The sequence below is a fragment of the Chrysochloris asiatica genome, unplaced genomic scaffold (genome assembly GCF_000296735.1).
Source record: "Chrysochloris asiatica unplaced genomic scaffold, ChrAsi1.0 scaffold00102, whole genome shotgun sequence".
NCBI classification, from domain to species: Eukaryota; Metazoa; Chordata; class Mammalia; order Afrosoricida; family Chrysochloridae; genus Chrysochloris; species Chrysochloris asiatica.
Genome location: NW_006408620.1, coordinates 9970662 through 9988534, shown reverse-complemented (window position 1 = coordinate 9988534; position 17873 = coordinate 9970662). Strand labels below are relative to the sequence as shown.

General features: G+C 43.0%; 1 protein-coding gene across 5 annotated transcripts in view; it reads left to right on the top strand.

The window, feature by feature from the left end:
- Nucleotides 1–17873, top strand: part of LOC102817285 (RNA binding protein fox-1 homolog 1-like) — a 481947-nt gene that overhangs the window by 345375 nt on the left and 118699 nt on the right. For all 5 annotated transcript variants that reach the window (XM_006867228.1, XM_006867230.1, XM_006867232.1 and 2 more), the window contains one exon: nucleotides 4512–4565. In XM_006867228.1, the coding sequence (XP_006867290.1) occupies nucleotides 4512–4565 (54 nt within the window). The remainder of the gene's footprint in view (nucleotides 1–4511; nucleotides 4566–17873) is intronic.

Sequence of the window (17873 nt, the reverse complement as noted above, 5' to 3'; positions counted from 1 at the left end):
GAATAACCTTTTTTTAGTTACTTTTTAAAAACTGCTTTGACCTTTCTCTATAGAAAGACTTGAGAGTGTGGATGATGAGAATTAGCCGTTGTTGTTGTTGCTAAGTGCTGAAGGATTTCCAAAGAGTGGCTGGTAGATTTAAACCACCAACCTTGTAGTTAACAGTCCAGTGCTTGTCCTACAGTATCACACCAGGAGGGCCTGGTCCACAGAAGAGATAGTAGTATCTTGGCCAGGCATGTTGGAACTTGAGAGGGAAGAACGTAATATGGTAACATCTTTTCCAGGCCTAGTCAGTACTATTTTCTAGTGAATTACACAAGGAGGAGGAGTGTCAGAGAAGCATCACGGAATAATTGATCAAGAATTTTGCATTGAGCATCAAATACATGAGGATACACAATGCATGAAACATTGGTGGGGGACAGGTGTGGAGGGAGAGCCAAGGTTGGCTTTAGAAAGGACCTTTGTTTTATTGTGAATTATGAGATAGTTTACATGGGAGAACATTAGTTTTATATTCATCCTATCATGTATCATTTCATTTCCATGGTTACAATCCCCTCCATGCATTATCAACGAACCAAAGGGTATACCCTGCAAGCCTGCCTCCTGGTTGTCAGCACACAGCTCCTCTCCCTCTCTGGGTCTAAAGTCCCCAGCTGCTCAGTCTCTCCATGTCATTATCTCTGCCTCCATCTCAGGCATCACTGCTTCTCTGTGTAGGGTCCCACTCTCTGCTTTTCTTCCTTGATGGTCCCAGGGACCTCCGCTCTCCTAGACTGCAAAGTGAATTACTCCCCTCCTTGCTACCAAACATCTACGTTTACATTTCCAACCCTCACAATCAGTCCTGATAACAATTGTTCACTATTGTATCACAAGAGATCTATCCGCATTTCCTTTCACCAACCCCTGCCTAGACAGATTGGAGATTCTACCTTCCTCCACACCCTGAAGGGCCCTTTATTTTTCCTAGGGTGACCTGTAAGGTAAGCAAGGGACTGCTCATCTTGCCCTGATCAACTCAAACCCACTAGCTGTTCCATGTGAGAAAGATGAGCCTTCCTGCTTTTGTAACGCTTTGCAACCTCAAAAACCCTGTACAGAGTCTCTATGAGTTGGAACCAACTCAATGGCTATGGCATGGTTTGATCTAGTTTAGAAAGACCTTTTTCTCTTAAGGAGCCGTGGTGGCACTGTGGGCTAGTGGTTCAAACCCACTAGCTGCTCTGCAGGACAGGAGAAAGATGATGCTGTCAGCTCCCCTAAAGATTTACAGTATTGGAAACTGTATGTAGGGTCACTATGAGTTAGAATCAACACTCGATGTCAGTGGGTTTCGATTGAGTTTTTGTTTACCCTACAGTGGATGGATGGATGGATAGATAGATAGAAGATAGATGGATGGATAGATAAATATATAGATAGATGATAGATGATGGACAGATAGGTGATGGATGGATAGATAGATAAATAGATAGATAGATAGATAGATAGATAGATAGATAGATAGATAGATAGATAGATAGATAGATAGATAGATAACATAGCTTTTGTGACCACGAGAAAATAATACTGAAGGCAAGTAAGTACAGCCTTATATATTTAGGTAGCTTTACCCACCTTGCAAAAACTGTTTCTTTGAGAAAAAAAAGAAATTAATCAATACATCCATATTCAGTACCTGGTGTGGTCCAGCTTCATATGTGTAAGGAGTTATTTAAGGTAGTTAATTGGTTACGAATCAGGCTGCGAACCTTAAGGTCAGCGGTTCGAAACTACCAGCCGCTCCACGGGAGAAAGATGAGGCTTTCTACTCCCATAAGGATTTACACCCTAGGAAACCCTGTACAGGGTCGCTATGGGTCGGAACAGACTCTACGGCACTTAACAACAACAACAATAACAATTGGTATATGTGGAAGACAGGTAGTGCATCAATTTAATGTCTCATGATTCAAACCCAGCCAGTGGCCCCTGGAAGAAAGACCTGGTGATCTGGTACTGAAAAGATGACAGCCTAGGAAACCCCATGGGATATGTGTCTCATGGGGTCTCTAGGAATCAATCCCTCAGTACACCCAACTAGAAGAACACTAAGGAGATATGAAGTTGTTAAGTGTCTTGACTCATAGCAACCCTGTGCAGGGTTTCTGAGGAGCAGCTGGTACCTTTGAACCTCTGACCCTGCTCTTGTGGTCCAGTGCTTATCCCACAGCGTCACAGCAGGAGGTATAGAAAATCTAAAACATGATTTCGGTAGTATAAATACAGTCTCCCTTCTCCACCACCAATGAAACATTGAGACAGAAGCAGGTGGACAGTGAGAAATGTAGGGGAAGGAGGGAACCAGAAGAGTAATGCATCGACAGCTAGTTCATTTAACTACACTCCATGCAGATTTCTTTCCCAAGCCAGGTTTTCTTTTCTTTTTTTTTTTGTAAGAAGGACTAGAAAGAGATGATATTAGGCATGTCCAGATTTTCAAGTTGCTCTATTTTCTCTTAGACCATGAATGGCTTGAAATATGTGTATTTCTTATCATGTCTTTAGGAATTGGGTATTTACTTTTTAGGAAGCGTTGGAATGCCAATAAGCCAAATTGAAATAATTTTCCACCTTCATAAAGCTCATATTTTGAAATTTCTGGGTCCATCCTTATTTTTATATCAGTATAAAAATTCAGGTAAGACAGGATGGGATAAAGATCAGAGGCATCTATCAGTATAAGTTTCAAAAGCAACTGGGGCAGGTCTCAGAATTTAATGTGCTTACGTTTAAGTATAAGATGCCACCTGAGAGCGACACCAAAGCCTAACCCACTGCCATCAAGCGAACTTACAAGGCAGCAAAGAACTGTTTCTTAAGGCTTCTGAGACCAAAGCAGCCTTGTTCATTTTTTCTCCAACGGAGGGACTGGTGGATTTGATCTGCCAACCTTGTAGCTAGCAGCTCAATGCTTAACCCACAGTACCACCAGGAGTTGCCCATGAATAAACTGCTTATTTGATGCACGGATAACATTTGAACAGCCATGTGCTAAGGTTGGAGTCCTGGTGTAGCGCTTAGGGTTAATGCACTGGACTGCAAGGTCAGCTTGAACCACAAGGTTGGCGGTTCAAGCCCACCAGCTGCTCCTTAGCAACCATATACAGGGTTGCTATGGGTCGGAACTGACTTGATTGCACTTAACAACAACAACATACTAAGGTCATCCTTGGGGCTGTAAACAAGTTAGTGTATTCACATTAGAACTAATAGTTCTTAGAACCAAAGCATTCTTAGAAAGTTCTAAGAAACTCTTAGGGAAAAAAAAAAGTGTTCTTTGATTTTTCAATTCAGGGGCCAGATTATTAAGATATTGAGCGTTTGCCTTCTCAATGGGTCAGCAGATAGCAGTCACTTCTTAGCTCAACTTACAAGCATGTGCCTTAGATCAGAAAGCGTATTGGACCTCTCCCTTCTGAAAACTCAGAGAAGTCCTGTTGGAAACACCTTCCCTCACATTCAGACTTTCACCATTGCTTCCTCTCTGGGGCAGCAAATTATACCAGGCTCTCTGCTGCCTGACTCTCTTCCCAGATAACAAGATTTTATCCACCTCCTGAGTCTGTGATGAAGTCTATAATGGCTGTTTGCATAAAGATCTGCCAAGTGGAGCAGGAAATGAATCCAAAACCCTAAAGTGGTTTTTTTGTTTTGTTTTAAAGCTGCTCCCCTAAATAATGCTTTTAATGAGTTTGTAAAGTTGGTTCTCATTTTCCTGAATGTTCTTCTATCTTCTGTTTTTGAGTATGAATTTCTAAAGGGGCCAAGTTGCATTTTCTAGAATACTTTCTATCCAGAAAAACTAGGAAAAGAGACAATCTGATTCATCCTCCATACAGGTGATTTGAAAATTCCTTTAGATATTTAATGCATTAACTAAGGACTTGTTCATTCCTGAATGCCTTGAAATGCATTCCATACGAAGTATTCATGGGAAAAATGTGATGTCCACTGGGACACAAAAATACCTCCAAATTCTGTATCGCATCTCAAGGTCATAATTAAGGGTAACGATCATTGTCAGAATTGCAAAGGTCTCTATTTATATGAGTTTTCAAAGTTTTGTGACCTCAATACAAAAGAATATGTGATGGAATATCCAGGAATGATACTTGAAAGGTGAACACCCCCCACCAAAAAAAAAAAAAAAAATCAAGATTGTTTCAGTGGTTCTAGAAAATATTGAAATGGGAGAAAATTAATTACCACATCATTTTCGAAAGATCCACCTGTAGCAAGACAATTCTATCCCACTAATTTGTATCAGCAGAAAATCAAAGACAAGTATGATCTAGCTATGCAGTTTCCCTATGTATATAAAAGCATATGTGCCGAAGTTGTGTGTCCTTTCAGTTTTAGGAGAAGTGAACATGCAAGCCCATATGATAGGCAGATGATTAGCATTGATATGAGTTGTTGAATCCAATGTGACAATAACATTTTTGTGTATTTTTTTTAAGGCTGGAAATTGAATCCAGTTGTGGGTGCCGTCTACAGTCCCGAATTCTATGCAGGTAAAGAGCTTCTCTTTGCACGACATCTTGGCCTTTTCCAAATTGTCTTGCCTGCCAGTAGACAATGGGTTTGATAAAACAGTCCAAGCAGAGCAAATCTCTATCCTAACACATTCCACATTTTTTTTTTGGGGGGGGGGGGGGGGGCGAGTGGGGGTGGGGGAAGGGTAAAACCAAGAATGTTGGAAACCCTTTAAACAACAAAAGGAAATCATGTCAGTTTCATTACGGGACCAGAGTGGAGTCATTTGGCCATGAAGCCCCTATGACATTTCATATTGATTTTGCCTTAAAAAAAAAAAAAAAAAGCACATCCTGGCTCTGTTCAATAGCATTTTGAAAAAATGTAGAGCTGCTCACCCAATTTTATGTCAATCTGCTTGAATGTCTCTCTGAGCCATACATTTGCTTTTGGGGATCCTTGTTTTCTTTTGGCAAATCAGAGTTTCAAAGGTGATAGTAGGTTGAAATTACCAAGATGGAAGAATGTTTAGAAAACTAGGAAAACTGAAGTAATCTTTCTTTCTTCACCAAGTCCCTTGGTAATTCCATCTCTGTCTATGTTGTCTTCAAGGGTACTTGTCTCCTTTTACCCCATCACGTCCTCCGCACCAACTTTCACTCAACTGGGAAATCTACTTAAACATTTGCTCAACAAAATGTGGGAATGATAAATACAGTGGCAGAAGTAGCTCACAGGGCTTTAAGGGATGGAGATGCCAAAATCTGTAGGTTTGGAGGCCTCTGCAGACTTACATGCCACACACCATAGGTGAGGCAAGGAGAAGACACCTGGTGGGAGACTATATAGTCTAAACACATAGAGCTCATATTTGAGTTTATCAACGTGGCTTTGCCCCTTTCCCCTCTTGTCTCCTTGCTCAGTAGCAGGCTGCATTTTCTGCCCCGTAATCCTAAAGATTGATCTTTCATACTGAGGCAGAAGATAAAGTTTTCTCTGCCATGATCCTTGTTTTTAAATAAAGAAAAATAATGACCAGCTGATCCACATTCGTTCCCTGAATGATCCATTGGCAATGAGTGTGTGCTCCCCATCATCTGGGATTTCATACTTCTGTCCTTTTCCTGATACTTAGCAGGAACCTAAAGGATGAGAAAGGAGCCCAGGAAAGTGAGATAGCTCTTCTAGTACAATAAATAATTGAATTTAAATAAAAAAAATTAAACTTTAGGAAATCTAGGTGGGTGTCTGACAGCTGAGTTCTTGATTTTAGGCAGGCAATGTGTGTGGTTTTTTTCATGTGTGTGTCTTTAGCACAAACCTTTAAATCCAGAGATCCTATAACCTGGGGTCACTATGTTGACATTTATAGAGGAAAAGAGACAAGCTTAGCTACAGGGCTTTCCATTCTTAGATCATAGAATCCAGTTCCTGAGTGGGAATTTAGCAGCATCAGGAGGGTGGGCTCTGCCCTCGTTCAGCCTCAATTAGAATCCTGGCTCTCCTGCTAACCCAGCTGTTTGACTTTTAGGAAGTTGCTGAACCTCTCTGTGTCTCAGTTCTTGCATCTGTTAAAGAGATAGGATGATAGTAACAAACCCATAAGTTGTCTATGAAAGTGAAATGGATTAATAGAAGGACAATTGGGTTACATAGCCAGCAGCATATAAATGGTTGGTAAGTGAAAATAATAAAGTAAATGTTCTACTTCTCTGCTGTACAGGGGTAAGGAAAGCAAGCTGATACTCTTCCATTCTAAGTGAACCATTAGACCAGGAATCTTTCCTTAATTCGTGAAAGGAGAAGTGTTTCACTTCTTGGTGTATCTGTTTAAACAAAACAAGTTTGCTATAGACTCACCACAACCCTATAGGACAGAGTAAAATGCATCAGGAATTTTCCAAGACTGTAAATCTTTACAGAAGCAGCCTGCCTCATCTTTGTCCCAGGGAGCAGCTGGTGGGTTTGAACCACACTCCTTTTGACTAGCTGCTGAGTGCTTGAACACTGCACCACCAGGACTCCTTGGGGTCTATCTGTTGTTGTTAAATGCCATCAAGTCAGTTCTGACTCATAACGACCCTGTATTTGGGTTTCTGAGGAGCAGCTGGTCGATTTGAACCACACAGCCTTGGGGTTAACAGTCCAGTGTTTATCCTACAGCGCTACACCTTGTTGTTATTGTTGTAGATAAGTGCCGTCGAGCCAGTTCTGACCCATAGCTACCCTGTATAGAGTTTCTGAAGAGCAACTGGTGAGCTGGAACCGCCAACCTTGCGGTTCAAACTGACTTGGCAGTTCAGTGCATTAATCTGCAGTGCCACACCAGGATGCCAGGGGAGCAGTTAATTTCTGGGGCTATGCAGTCTGTTTGGGGATTCTACAGAACTTAGCAGGTGTTGCTGGGATCTCTCCTTGTCCAAAGTTGGAAATAAATTTTTGATGTTAACTGTCATTGAGTTGGGTCCAGTTGAATTGATCCAGCATCCAGAGTTCCATCATGGTGTCATGGAGAGAGAGTAGCTGCCCTAAGAATTGCTGTTGACTGAGTACTTCCTTCGAGTCAGGGACTGTCCTAAGCATTTTGTAGAAGTTAATGATGTAATCCTCCTGACGATTTTTTAAACAAGGGAACTAAGGAACAAAAGGTTGTACCAATGGCCTGAGAGTCCACAACTGTTGGAATGGAGGCCTGGTAGTTGTGTGAGTTAAGCATTGAGCTAGTAACTGAAAAGTTGGTTACTCCACGGAAGAATGATGAAACTGTCTGCTCCCGTAAGGATTTACAGTCTAGGAAACTCGAAAGAGTAATTCTGCTCTGCCCTATGGGGTCGCTTTGAGTCCAAACTCAGTAGGTAAGGAGTCTTGGTGAATGGGTGGTTATGGTGCCTGATAGCTAACGAAAAGGTCAATGACAGGGACCTATCAACCACTCCACAAGAGAAAGATGAGGCAGTCTGTTCCCCATAAAGAAACCCAAATGGGGGGCAGTTCTAACCTGTCAGAAATTTGAGTCAGAAATGACTAAAGGAATGGGTTTGCTTTTGATTTTTAAAAAGCAGACCCAGAATGTAAAACTAATGTTCTCCCATGTAAACTATCATATAATTCACAATAAAACATTAAAAAAAAAAAAAAAAAAGCAGGCCCTGCTTAGAAACCAGTATGTTGTGTCCTCTACCAGGTTATTTTATGAACATAAAGTTTTTTCTTAATGACTACCCAGTAATCACAGAGCAGTAAGATTAAAGCAGAGAAGTAAAAGAGATCATTCAGGATTATTCTAGCAAAATCCACTGTTAACTGGGCATGTCTGGGGAATCTTTATGAAGCCCAGACAACCACATCCTTATTTCCAGAACCTGCTTTAATGCACTGAATTCTAAGAAACTGGAGTAAGGGCAAATAAATCCTCCCTGATAAATCTGAATATTTGAGCTCTTCTGTTGCCCGTGTCTGCGCTATCCTGAATACACTTACATGTGTACATACGCAGGTAGGCAGAGTCTGTGGTCTTGAGAAACGTGAGAAATTCAATGTTTCCATGATTCCAGTGGTTTTTGCTGGAATAATGGGGATATTTGAAGACACATCCACAAGGAGGGAATGGGATGTAGCTGGCTTACGTACAAAGTTTCGGAAGCAGATGTACAATGTATTCTTTTCCCATTATCCAGGTATGATTTTCAGTATCAGCCATTTAAATCTACATGATGAAGGTTAGGAAATGGGTGAGCACTTTCAATTCTCACTGCAATGAACAATAAATAAAACAGTCTACACTGATATAATGTTGAACGTGCCTCAGAGCCGAGGTTAAAACTTTGACTTGGATTTGCTTCAGATATTTAGCAACCCAGCCCAGTCTCGGCCAGAGAGAGAAAACTGGACTTTCTGTCTAGAACATTTTGCATTAATGACAAATATCCTAATATTCCCATATCATAACTATCGATTTTCTGAATCTTACGCGGAATGCACAACTCAGCCTCCGATTGTCTCTCAGAATAGGGCATGAAAAGTTCACATATTTTGTAAATTAAAATCAATATTTTCAATCTCTCCTAAAGGTAATTTTCCTAATTTACTGGACTTTCCCTTAACATTTATTTTCTCTTTTAATTAGAAAATGGCAGGTTATTGATTTTCGGGTATAACTTCTTGACAACCTGAGTGAATTTTTATTGCTAATGCAGGGTGGGGGTGGGGAGAGTTGTTGCAGCTCTTAATGAGGATCTTTAATTACTGGCTGAACAGCAGTAATTTGCTTTGATAAACTATGACACACACTCACGCTCAGCTACACACTCCAGGAGAAAAAGGGGTTAGTTAGCAAGTTGTTAATGCAAGATTCTTAACGTCCAGTGGTTTTTCTGAACTCTCCTCAGATCCTACCGGTAGGACTCATTGGTGATTTTTCCAAAAAAAATTTTTTTTTTTTTTGGTGAAAATAAACACAGCCAGGAGACAATATCTCCATAGATGCCCCATGCACCATTTCATGAAGTTGCTTACCTTCTTCAAATTGTATAACTGCTCTTGCTATCTTTTTCTAGATGATCCTACCATCATTAGTGTCCTCCTGAAACCCTATGCAGGCTCTGTGTGAGTCAGAACTGACTCCACCATACACAACCATCATCACCAATGTACGACCACTGCCCACAGTTCTCATCTAACCTTTCAAGATGCTTCTGATCATTTGATTCCCTATAGATAAGTCTTTGAGAGAACGTAGTACTCAACACAGGCATCTAAGTACTGTACTAATTAGGTCACTACAAACTTCTAGAAAATGTTCTCATTTGTGGGTTAAGGCTTACAGATAATCTCAAGGCATCCATTCAGCCTCACTGGGTCCAGAACATCTGGATTCCATTGAAAATTTTAAATTCTGTTCAGTAATTTCCCCCCTTTGATCAGAATTATAGTCCTGTAGGACTTTTTGAAAATGCATATCCAAAACCAGCTTCCAGATTTGCTAACTCAGTGTACCCCTTCTTGTTGTTAAGTGCCTTCAAGTCCATTCTGACTCATAGCGACCCTGAATAGGGTTTCCAAGGATCGGCTGGGAACCTTGAACCATCAACCTTGTGGTTCAAAGTGATATTGTGGTCCATTGCATTAACCCACAGTGCCACTACATTTTCTTCAAAGACTGGTGGGAGTTTTCTTAAAAAGCTAACCAGCAATGATTGTTTATCCTAAGTCAAATCGTCTTTGGGCTCTTTGGGATTTAGACAAATGATGGATTAATGTCCAGTGGTTTTTCTGAATTCTCATCTTGTCAGTCCACACGCACAGCAATCCTATGGGACAGACTAGAGCTGCTCACTTGGGTTTCTGAGACTAACTTTTTATGGGAGGAGACAGCTTCCTCTTTCTCCTTTGGAGCAGCTAGTGGGTTTGAACTGTCTATGTTGCAGTTAGCAGCCCAGTGCTTAACCTACGGTACCACCAGAGCACCGTAAATAATTGATCAGTCGATTGAAAGAAAAGACGAGGTTGGTCTCTGGATAGTTCTCAGACTCCCTGGTCCTGGTCTGTATCTCGCCTGTCTTGGTGTTGTAATGCAATGGAAGGCTCTGCAAAGAAGTTATCTTAACATTGTGCTCCCAAGAAATCATTGCAAATTATTGAGGGTCATTAGACATAGGGAATCCTGGTGTGGTGCTGTGGGTTAACACTAGACTGCAAGGTCAGTTTGAACTGCAACGTTGGTAGTTCAAGCTCACTAGCCATTCCTTGGAAACCTTATACAGGGTCAGTATGAATCAGCACCAAGTCAAAGGCACTTAACAACAACAACAATTAAAAATGGAGTCTCTAACTCTCTCTGTTAATGAGACCACAGAAGGGATGCTTACCAACCTCCCAGTCAGCGTAAGAAGCCCCATAGCCTTTTAATTATTGTGAAGTGCTGTGATTCAGTTCTGACTCATAGCAACTCTGTATAGGCTTTCCGGGGAGCAGCTGGTAGTTTTGAACTGCTGACCTTGTGGTTCACAGTTCAGTGCTGAGCCTACAGTGCCACACCAGGAACCAGCCGTCTAATAAAAGGGGCACTAAATGGTGGTGGCTCTTTGAGATAATTATAATTATAATCCAGGCGACTGGAAGGTTGATTTAAAGCACATTTGGTCTTCATAAATAAGGTTTTTTTGTTGTTATTGTTTTAAGTAAATAAAGATAAATAACCGAGGTTATACCAAGTTGTTGTCACGGTACTGACAAATGGCAAATCTACTGGTTTCTCAATTGCTGGTAAAGATCAATGCCAGAAGCCTCCGCCACAGTTTACATCAAATCTGCCGACACATTTCTGTGATGAAATATTCCATCAGTGGGGCTGTAAGGTGGCCAAGCTTAACAAGATTCTAACGATGCACCACCTGAACACGCATAACTCACTTCCACGGGTGACGAGCAACCCACATGCAGAAGAAAATTGGCATTGAGCGAAATGACTCTGGCAATCACGATCGATAGGGAAAGGAGAGAACCTTTTAATGCTGTGGAAACCTAAGACATAGTTCTGACTCAGTGACAAGAAACAGAGTCAGAAGTCCACAGACACACAGGCAACTCACAAGAAAGCCTTGAAGATGAGGAGAATCCTACAGACATGATTCTTAGGAATTTTTAATTTTTTTGCATGGCGGGGGACTGAAGAGGTTCCTAAGTGAATAGTCTTCCTTAAAATAATAGTTTCTGGTTTTGAGAAGAAGAAAAGGGAGGGAGAGAGGAAAGAGGAAGGAGGAAGGAGGAGAAAATGAAAGAGAAAAGGAAGAAAGCAATGAAGAAAAAGAAAGAATTTTATAGCGAGAAGGGGGCAAGTAATAAGAGAAGGTAATTCCTTCCTGACAAGATGGGGGGTCAAATAGGATAGTGAGTGTGTGCCAAGCTTCCTGTTGTATAAAATCCAATGAAAATCGAAGTGATTGCTCAGATTGCCTGGAGCCAGCCCTGGACTGTGTCCACGTTGGAAAGAAGGGGCTTGCTGACCACATGCCTCATCAGCTTATCCGATGATTGGAAAGCAGACCGGGATCTCAGTTATGAGTTTAGAAATAAAGACACTGGATATAGCTCTCAGTGATTGTTTACCTGGAAAGAGCAGCTGAGTTTGACCTGGGATTGCCCAAACTTGTTTGTTTTCTCTGGGTCCCTGTGAACCCAAGATGCAGCTCAGAATGGGATCAACAGCAGCTTCGCGTAGGCATCCCTCCCTGTTGTTCCCCCCACTTCCCACATCAGTATAACTAAGAGAATGACCGCTGACCTCAGTCACACCTCAGAGGAACCCCGTCCAATTCACCCCTCCTGTCAGGATCCAAATACCTCTGAAAAATACCAAGAATGAGATTGTCCCAAAGACACTGGCAGCTGTGGTCATCTGACAAAGGGGGCTCGTTTCATTTTGTTCCTCGCCAATCCTAAACTGCCGATCCAGTATGAGCTGGTTAGACCAGAATGCCAGACACAAAGCCCACCCTGCTGTCAATCTCTGCTCTAGCAACCTGAGAGATTACAGTGTGGGTACCTGGTGGCACAGTGGTTAAGCACTTGGCTGCTAACCAAAAGGTTGGCGGTTCAAACCCACCCACTGGATCCATGGGAGAAAGTCCTGATAGTTTTCTTCTGTAAAGATTACTAAACAACAAAACTTAAACCCGCTGCTGTCAAGTCAGTTTTGACGTATGTAACCCTGTAGCATGGAGAATGTACCCACACTGTTTCCAAGGGTGTAATATTAGGGAAGTAGGCAGGCCACATCTTTCTCCCAAGAAGCCTCTATGGGAGTTCAAACCATCCATCTTTTGGTTAGAAGCAGAGTGCTTTAATCACTGCACCACCTGGGTTGCTCAGTAAAGATTAGAACCCAGAAAGCCATAGGGGGAACTTGTACTCTATCACTTAGGGTCTCTGTCAGCCAGAATCAGTTCTGCATCCAGCTCCACCACCACCTCATGCTTCGGAAGCAGCTGATGTTCATTGCTGCCCTGAGGTCCAGGGCGGTCCACAGAACCAGCCTAGACAAGACTCCCAGTCTCCCTCTAATGCCACTTGAAGGAGCGCTTCCTGTACACAACGTTTGACTCAGTCAACTTGTATAATTTACTCAAATACAGAGCCCTTCTGTGAACTGGAACAGTAAGGTCCAGATTTAAGTCCCCAAGCAGAGGATTTATGGCTGGGGATGGTCTATTTCAAAGAGTTTCTTTCACACATCTGTGGACCTTTGTATCCCCTTTTGGTAGGAACTCTCTTCGCTTCTCTCCTCTCTACCCCCATCTGCTTTATCTGATTTTGCCCCGCCCCCCCGCCCACCCATAGTTGGCCTTCATTTTTATCTCTGCCCTTCTCTGTCCCACAGATGGAATACTGAGTGTCTTATTTATTTTTATAACTTTTTTCATTGTTGAGAATATACATAACACATCAATTCAACAGTGTCTCCATGTAGCATTCAGTGAGAATGATGACATTCTTTGAGGTGTACAGTGATTCTCACCATCCCCCCATTCACATAAATCCATGCATCCCTAAGGTTCCTGTCTAATTGAGGGAGTTACTGCTGTTTAGTTGTTGCATATCCCTGCGGCCACTGAGTTGATCCCAGCTCCTGACAACTGTCTAGGACAGAGTACAAACTGCTCCAAAGGTTTTCCAAGGCTAAATATTGATGGAAGCAGACGGCCTCATCTTTCTCCCACAGAGAGGCTGCTGGGTTTGAACTGACATCTTTCAGGTAGTGGCCCAGTGCTTAACCCACTGCACCACCAGGGAGCCTTGGTAAATCTTGAAAGGCAATAGTCATTCTTTATTAGTTAAGCCAGAAACTCATGTTTGGTTCTAAGGAGAGTGAGGGGATATTTCTAGTTTGGTTTTAAAGTTGATTCTAGTGCATTGGTTTTAGGGGTTCATTTGGAAGAAGGTGCCTATTCGATGGAGCCTGACTAGGTTTGGTTTATGTGCCCCAAACTGCATTTCCTCAGTAAATTAATTCCCTTCTAAGTCCATCTGTAAGTGAGAACTCCCCCAGAAGTAGGAGAGCCCTTGAGAGAGAAGCCATCTCCCAGGCCCCACCCCTTTCATATCATTGGAGAAGGCTGAGGCTTGGCTATTGGACACAGGAAGCAAAGTGTCACTCAGGTACATTTCTCAGGGGTAGTTCTTGGCCACTGACACCCAAACCAGCCTCCACTGAGTCAATTCCAACTCACAGCGACCCCTTGGGTGTCAGAGTAGAACTGAGCTCCGTAGGGTCCGCTGTGGTTCATGTTGGGGATGTATATTCCTAAGATTTTCTCCTGAGGCACCCCTGGGAGGATTTGAACTGCCAATCTTCAGGTTAGCAGCAGAGCACATTTACTGTTTGCACCTGCCAGGGAGTGATGTCAGACAGCCAGCCTGAGGTGTTGTCAGCCAGAGACACTAACTGGAACCTAAGTGTTCCCGGGTTTATTGGGGGTCAGTCACCTTGGCCTGCAGACTTGTGGCACCAACCTCAGTTACTCAGACTGCTGTCCTCCAGAACAAAAACAGCTGTTGACCCTAAATCACATAGCGCAGTTCGCAGAGTCCTGGTGTTTTACTGGTGGTGGATAAGCACTGAACTGCTGTCCACATGGTCAGCAGTTGAAACCCACCAGCCACTCCTTGGAAACCCTGTTCAGGGATTCTGGGAGTCAGAACCAACTCCACACCAATTTACAACATCTGGTCAAACTAGTACCCCAGGGCCGAAGGCATACCAAAAACACAAAACAAAACAAACATGATAGTTATAAGGCAGAACATTTTAAAGGTTCCTAAGGAGCTCTGGTAGCGTAGTGGTTACGAATCGGGCTGCGAACCTTAAGGTCAGCGGTTCGAAACTACCAGCTGCTCCGCGGGAGAAAGATGAGGCTTTCTACTCCCGTAAAGATTTACACCCTCGGAAACCCTATACAGGGTCGCTATGGGTCGGAACCGACTCGATGGCACATAACAACAACAACAAGGTCTTTTCCTAGAAACAGGATAAGGATCTATACTGATCACAGCCCTTTCTTGGGAAAATGCAGGATTTGAGCAACCCAGGCTTGCTGAGTTAACCCTCTCCTAACCACCAGTAAGGGGTCCTGATGCAGCACTGTAGGATAAGCACTGGATTGCCACCCCAAAAATAAGTTGAAGATGGTAAGTTCAAGTTATATGGCGATGGTACCACTGGTTGTGGTTGTGAGGATGAGGATGGTAACACACCCCTCCGGACTTATTCATATAGTTACGTTCTAAAAACCAGGTTGTTCTGCAAAAATTGGCATTATGCGAATATCGGGGATTATCACATCAGATCACACAAGAGAGGATGATGACATCATTACACAAGGACCTCTGGTAGCATAGTGGTTATGAGTCAGGCTGCTAACCTCAAAGTCAACAGTTCAAAACTATCTGCTATTCCGTGGGAGAAAGATGAGGCTTTATGCTCCTGTAAAGGTTTACAGCCTCAGAAATCCTCTGTAGGGTGGCGGTAGCTGTGAGTTGGCAGGAACTCCACGGCACACCACCACCACACATCATTACACACCATTACATCACACATCATTACATCACATCATTACATCACATCATTACATCACACATCATTACATAACTGCCAAGCCATTAACAATTACAGTCCAGTTGTACCTCTAACTATAACTGTCACATCAACGCTACTCTCACCTTGTACCTTGTCCTTCAGTACGGCCAGGTGTAAGTCATTAAAGCATCAGATAGCAGATTTTCACCATAGTTGTGAAATGTTGGATAAAAGATCATTCAAAATGAGGAGCAGATCTGTATAAGGCCAGCCATGCCCCTGTGTTGGTTGATTCTGGGGACGGGGTGGGAGGGGTTGGAATCAGCCTGAATTATTTATGAAAGAAAAGAAATTCATGACTGTTAGCTTAGGTCTGGGTTCAGTAAATTTCTATAAGGGTCCAGAGAGTTGGAGAGTGAATTGTTAAGTGCCGTTGAGTCAAGGAGCAGCTGGTGAGCTTGAACCAGCAACCTTGTGGTTCAAACAGACTTTGCAGTCCAGCATTAGCCCTCAGTGCCACACCAGCTTTTCTGGTCCTATAGTCTGTTGCAACCCTCCAGTGGTGCATTGTAATGCAGCTAGTGTTGTTGTGAAGTGCCATAGAATTGGGTCAGACTCATAGCTATCCTGGTGTGGAGCTGTGGGTTAATGCGCGAGACTGCAAAGCAGATTGAACTGCAAGGTTGGCCGTTCAAGCTCACTGGCTGCTCCTTGGAAACTCTATCCAGGCTCGCTACGGGTCAGAACTTAACAACATAACTTTCCTGTATAGCTCTTCTGAGGAGCAGCTGGTAGGGTTGAACTACTGCCTTTGTGGTTCGCGGTCCACTGCTATTACAAGACCACACCAGGACGCCTAAGAGTGGCCAGAGACAAACGGGAAAATCAATGTGTGATGGAGCTATGTGGAGTCCTAGTATGCTGCCATAGGATAAGCACCTGACTTCAAGGTCAATTTGAACTGCAAGGTCAGCAATTCAAATTCAACAGCCAGTCCTCCTAGGAAACCCTATACAGAGTTGTCGTGAGTTGGAACTGACTCAATGGTACTTAACAGTAGCTGTGTTTCTAGTAAAACTTTATTCAAGCATACTGACATTTGAAGGTCAATTGATTTTTAGGTGTCCTGAAAGAAACTCTACTCTTTGTGTTCAACCATGTAAAAATATGACAGACATTCTTAGTCAAGCGCCTTGCCAAGAGGCAGTAGGCTGGACTTCTCCTACTAGTCATTCCCTGCTGACCCCTGGCTCAGAGAGGCCAACTTTAATACAACACAGAGTCATTGGTTTCAACTCCAGGTAGTGTTTTAGCATTCCTCTGTTTCATGGACGCAGAAGTTCAGTGGGTGGTGTCTTGGCTGGCCAAAGAGAAAACCTAAACACTGCTGAAGAGTGGGTTCTAAGTCTGCAGTTCTGTATGGTAGAGGTAGAGTAGAACTGCTCCCTAGCTTCCTAAGACTAACTCTTTAGAGGAACAGACAGCCTCACTTGTCTCCCACAGAGCCACTGGTGGGTTTGATCCATCAACCCTGAGGCTAGAGGTTCAATGCTTAACTCATTTCATCACCAGAGGTCCTTAAAAAGAAAGACCCTATTTAAATAGGCACATATCACTTTATTTCCACTAAGTCATCCTTTTGCTCAGAGTTACAGCATCAAAAACTATCAAGTGCGTAACTTCTGGGGCAGGAAAAGATAGCTTTGGCTGGCGTAGGAGTCAGGAGGGTGGTGTAAGTTGGGTTTTGATGGGCAGATAAGAGTTCATCTGTCAATAAGGGGGGGGGGGGTGACATTATAAAGGAGGTGTGTGAGGAGGAGCCTGGTGTGGAGTCCAAAAGAGTTTCTCAGCCTTTGGCAATCTTCAGAATCACAGAGAGACATTTAAGAAAAACAAACAAGCAGAAAACAAACACAGGTGTTTGATCTTCACTTGAGACTTGAGTCAGAATTTCTGGCTTCTACAAAGGCTGAGATATAATTGATCTGGCGAGACCAGAAAGTGCCTTCTAGAAGAGGCTGCAAACTAACATCATCCTGTACAAAGGACTCGGGGCTCCAGGGTGTAGCCTTTGAATGGTGTCAGCCATTTTAGACTTTGTGAGGAAGAAAGAGAGGAAGATTGGGAGGAAGAAAAGAAGAGATGAAGGAAGGTGGAACTAAAACTTGTCTGATGGTGAGTTAGCACCTATACCTACAAAACAAATGTTGTTGATTTTTAGTGCTGTTGAGTTGATTCCGACCCATAGTGACTTTATATAGGGCTTCCAAGGAGCAGCTGGTGAGCTGGAACCAACAACCCTGCAGTTCAAACAACTTTGCAGTGTACGCATTAGCCCACAGCGCCACACCAGGACTTCACAAAATAAATAGCTGTCTTAAAGACTACTGTCTAAAGTGTACCATAAGGGTTTACCCCAGAAGCACTGAAAATAAGAGGTCTATCTATATCAGTGAATTCCACCGCACATAACAACAATAACAGCAGCAAATGCCCACCAATCCCCAAGATTGGGCACCTGGTTGTTGTTGTCAGGTGCCATCTAGTTGGTACGGACTCACAGAGACCCTACGTACAACAGAATGGAACACTGCCCGGTCCTGGGCCAACTTCACAATTGTTGTCATGCTTGAGCCCATTGATGCTGCCACTTGGCCAATCCATCTCATTGGGGGTCTTCCTCTTTTTCTCTGACCTTACCAAACATGGTATCCTTCTCCAGTGACTTGTTTCTCCTGACAATATGTCTGAAGTATGAGAGATGAAGTCTGGC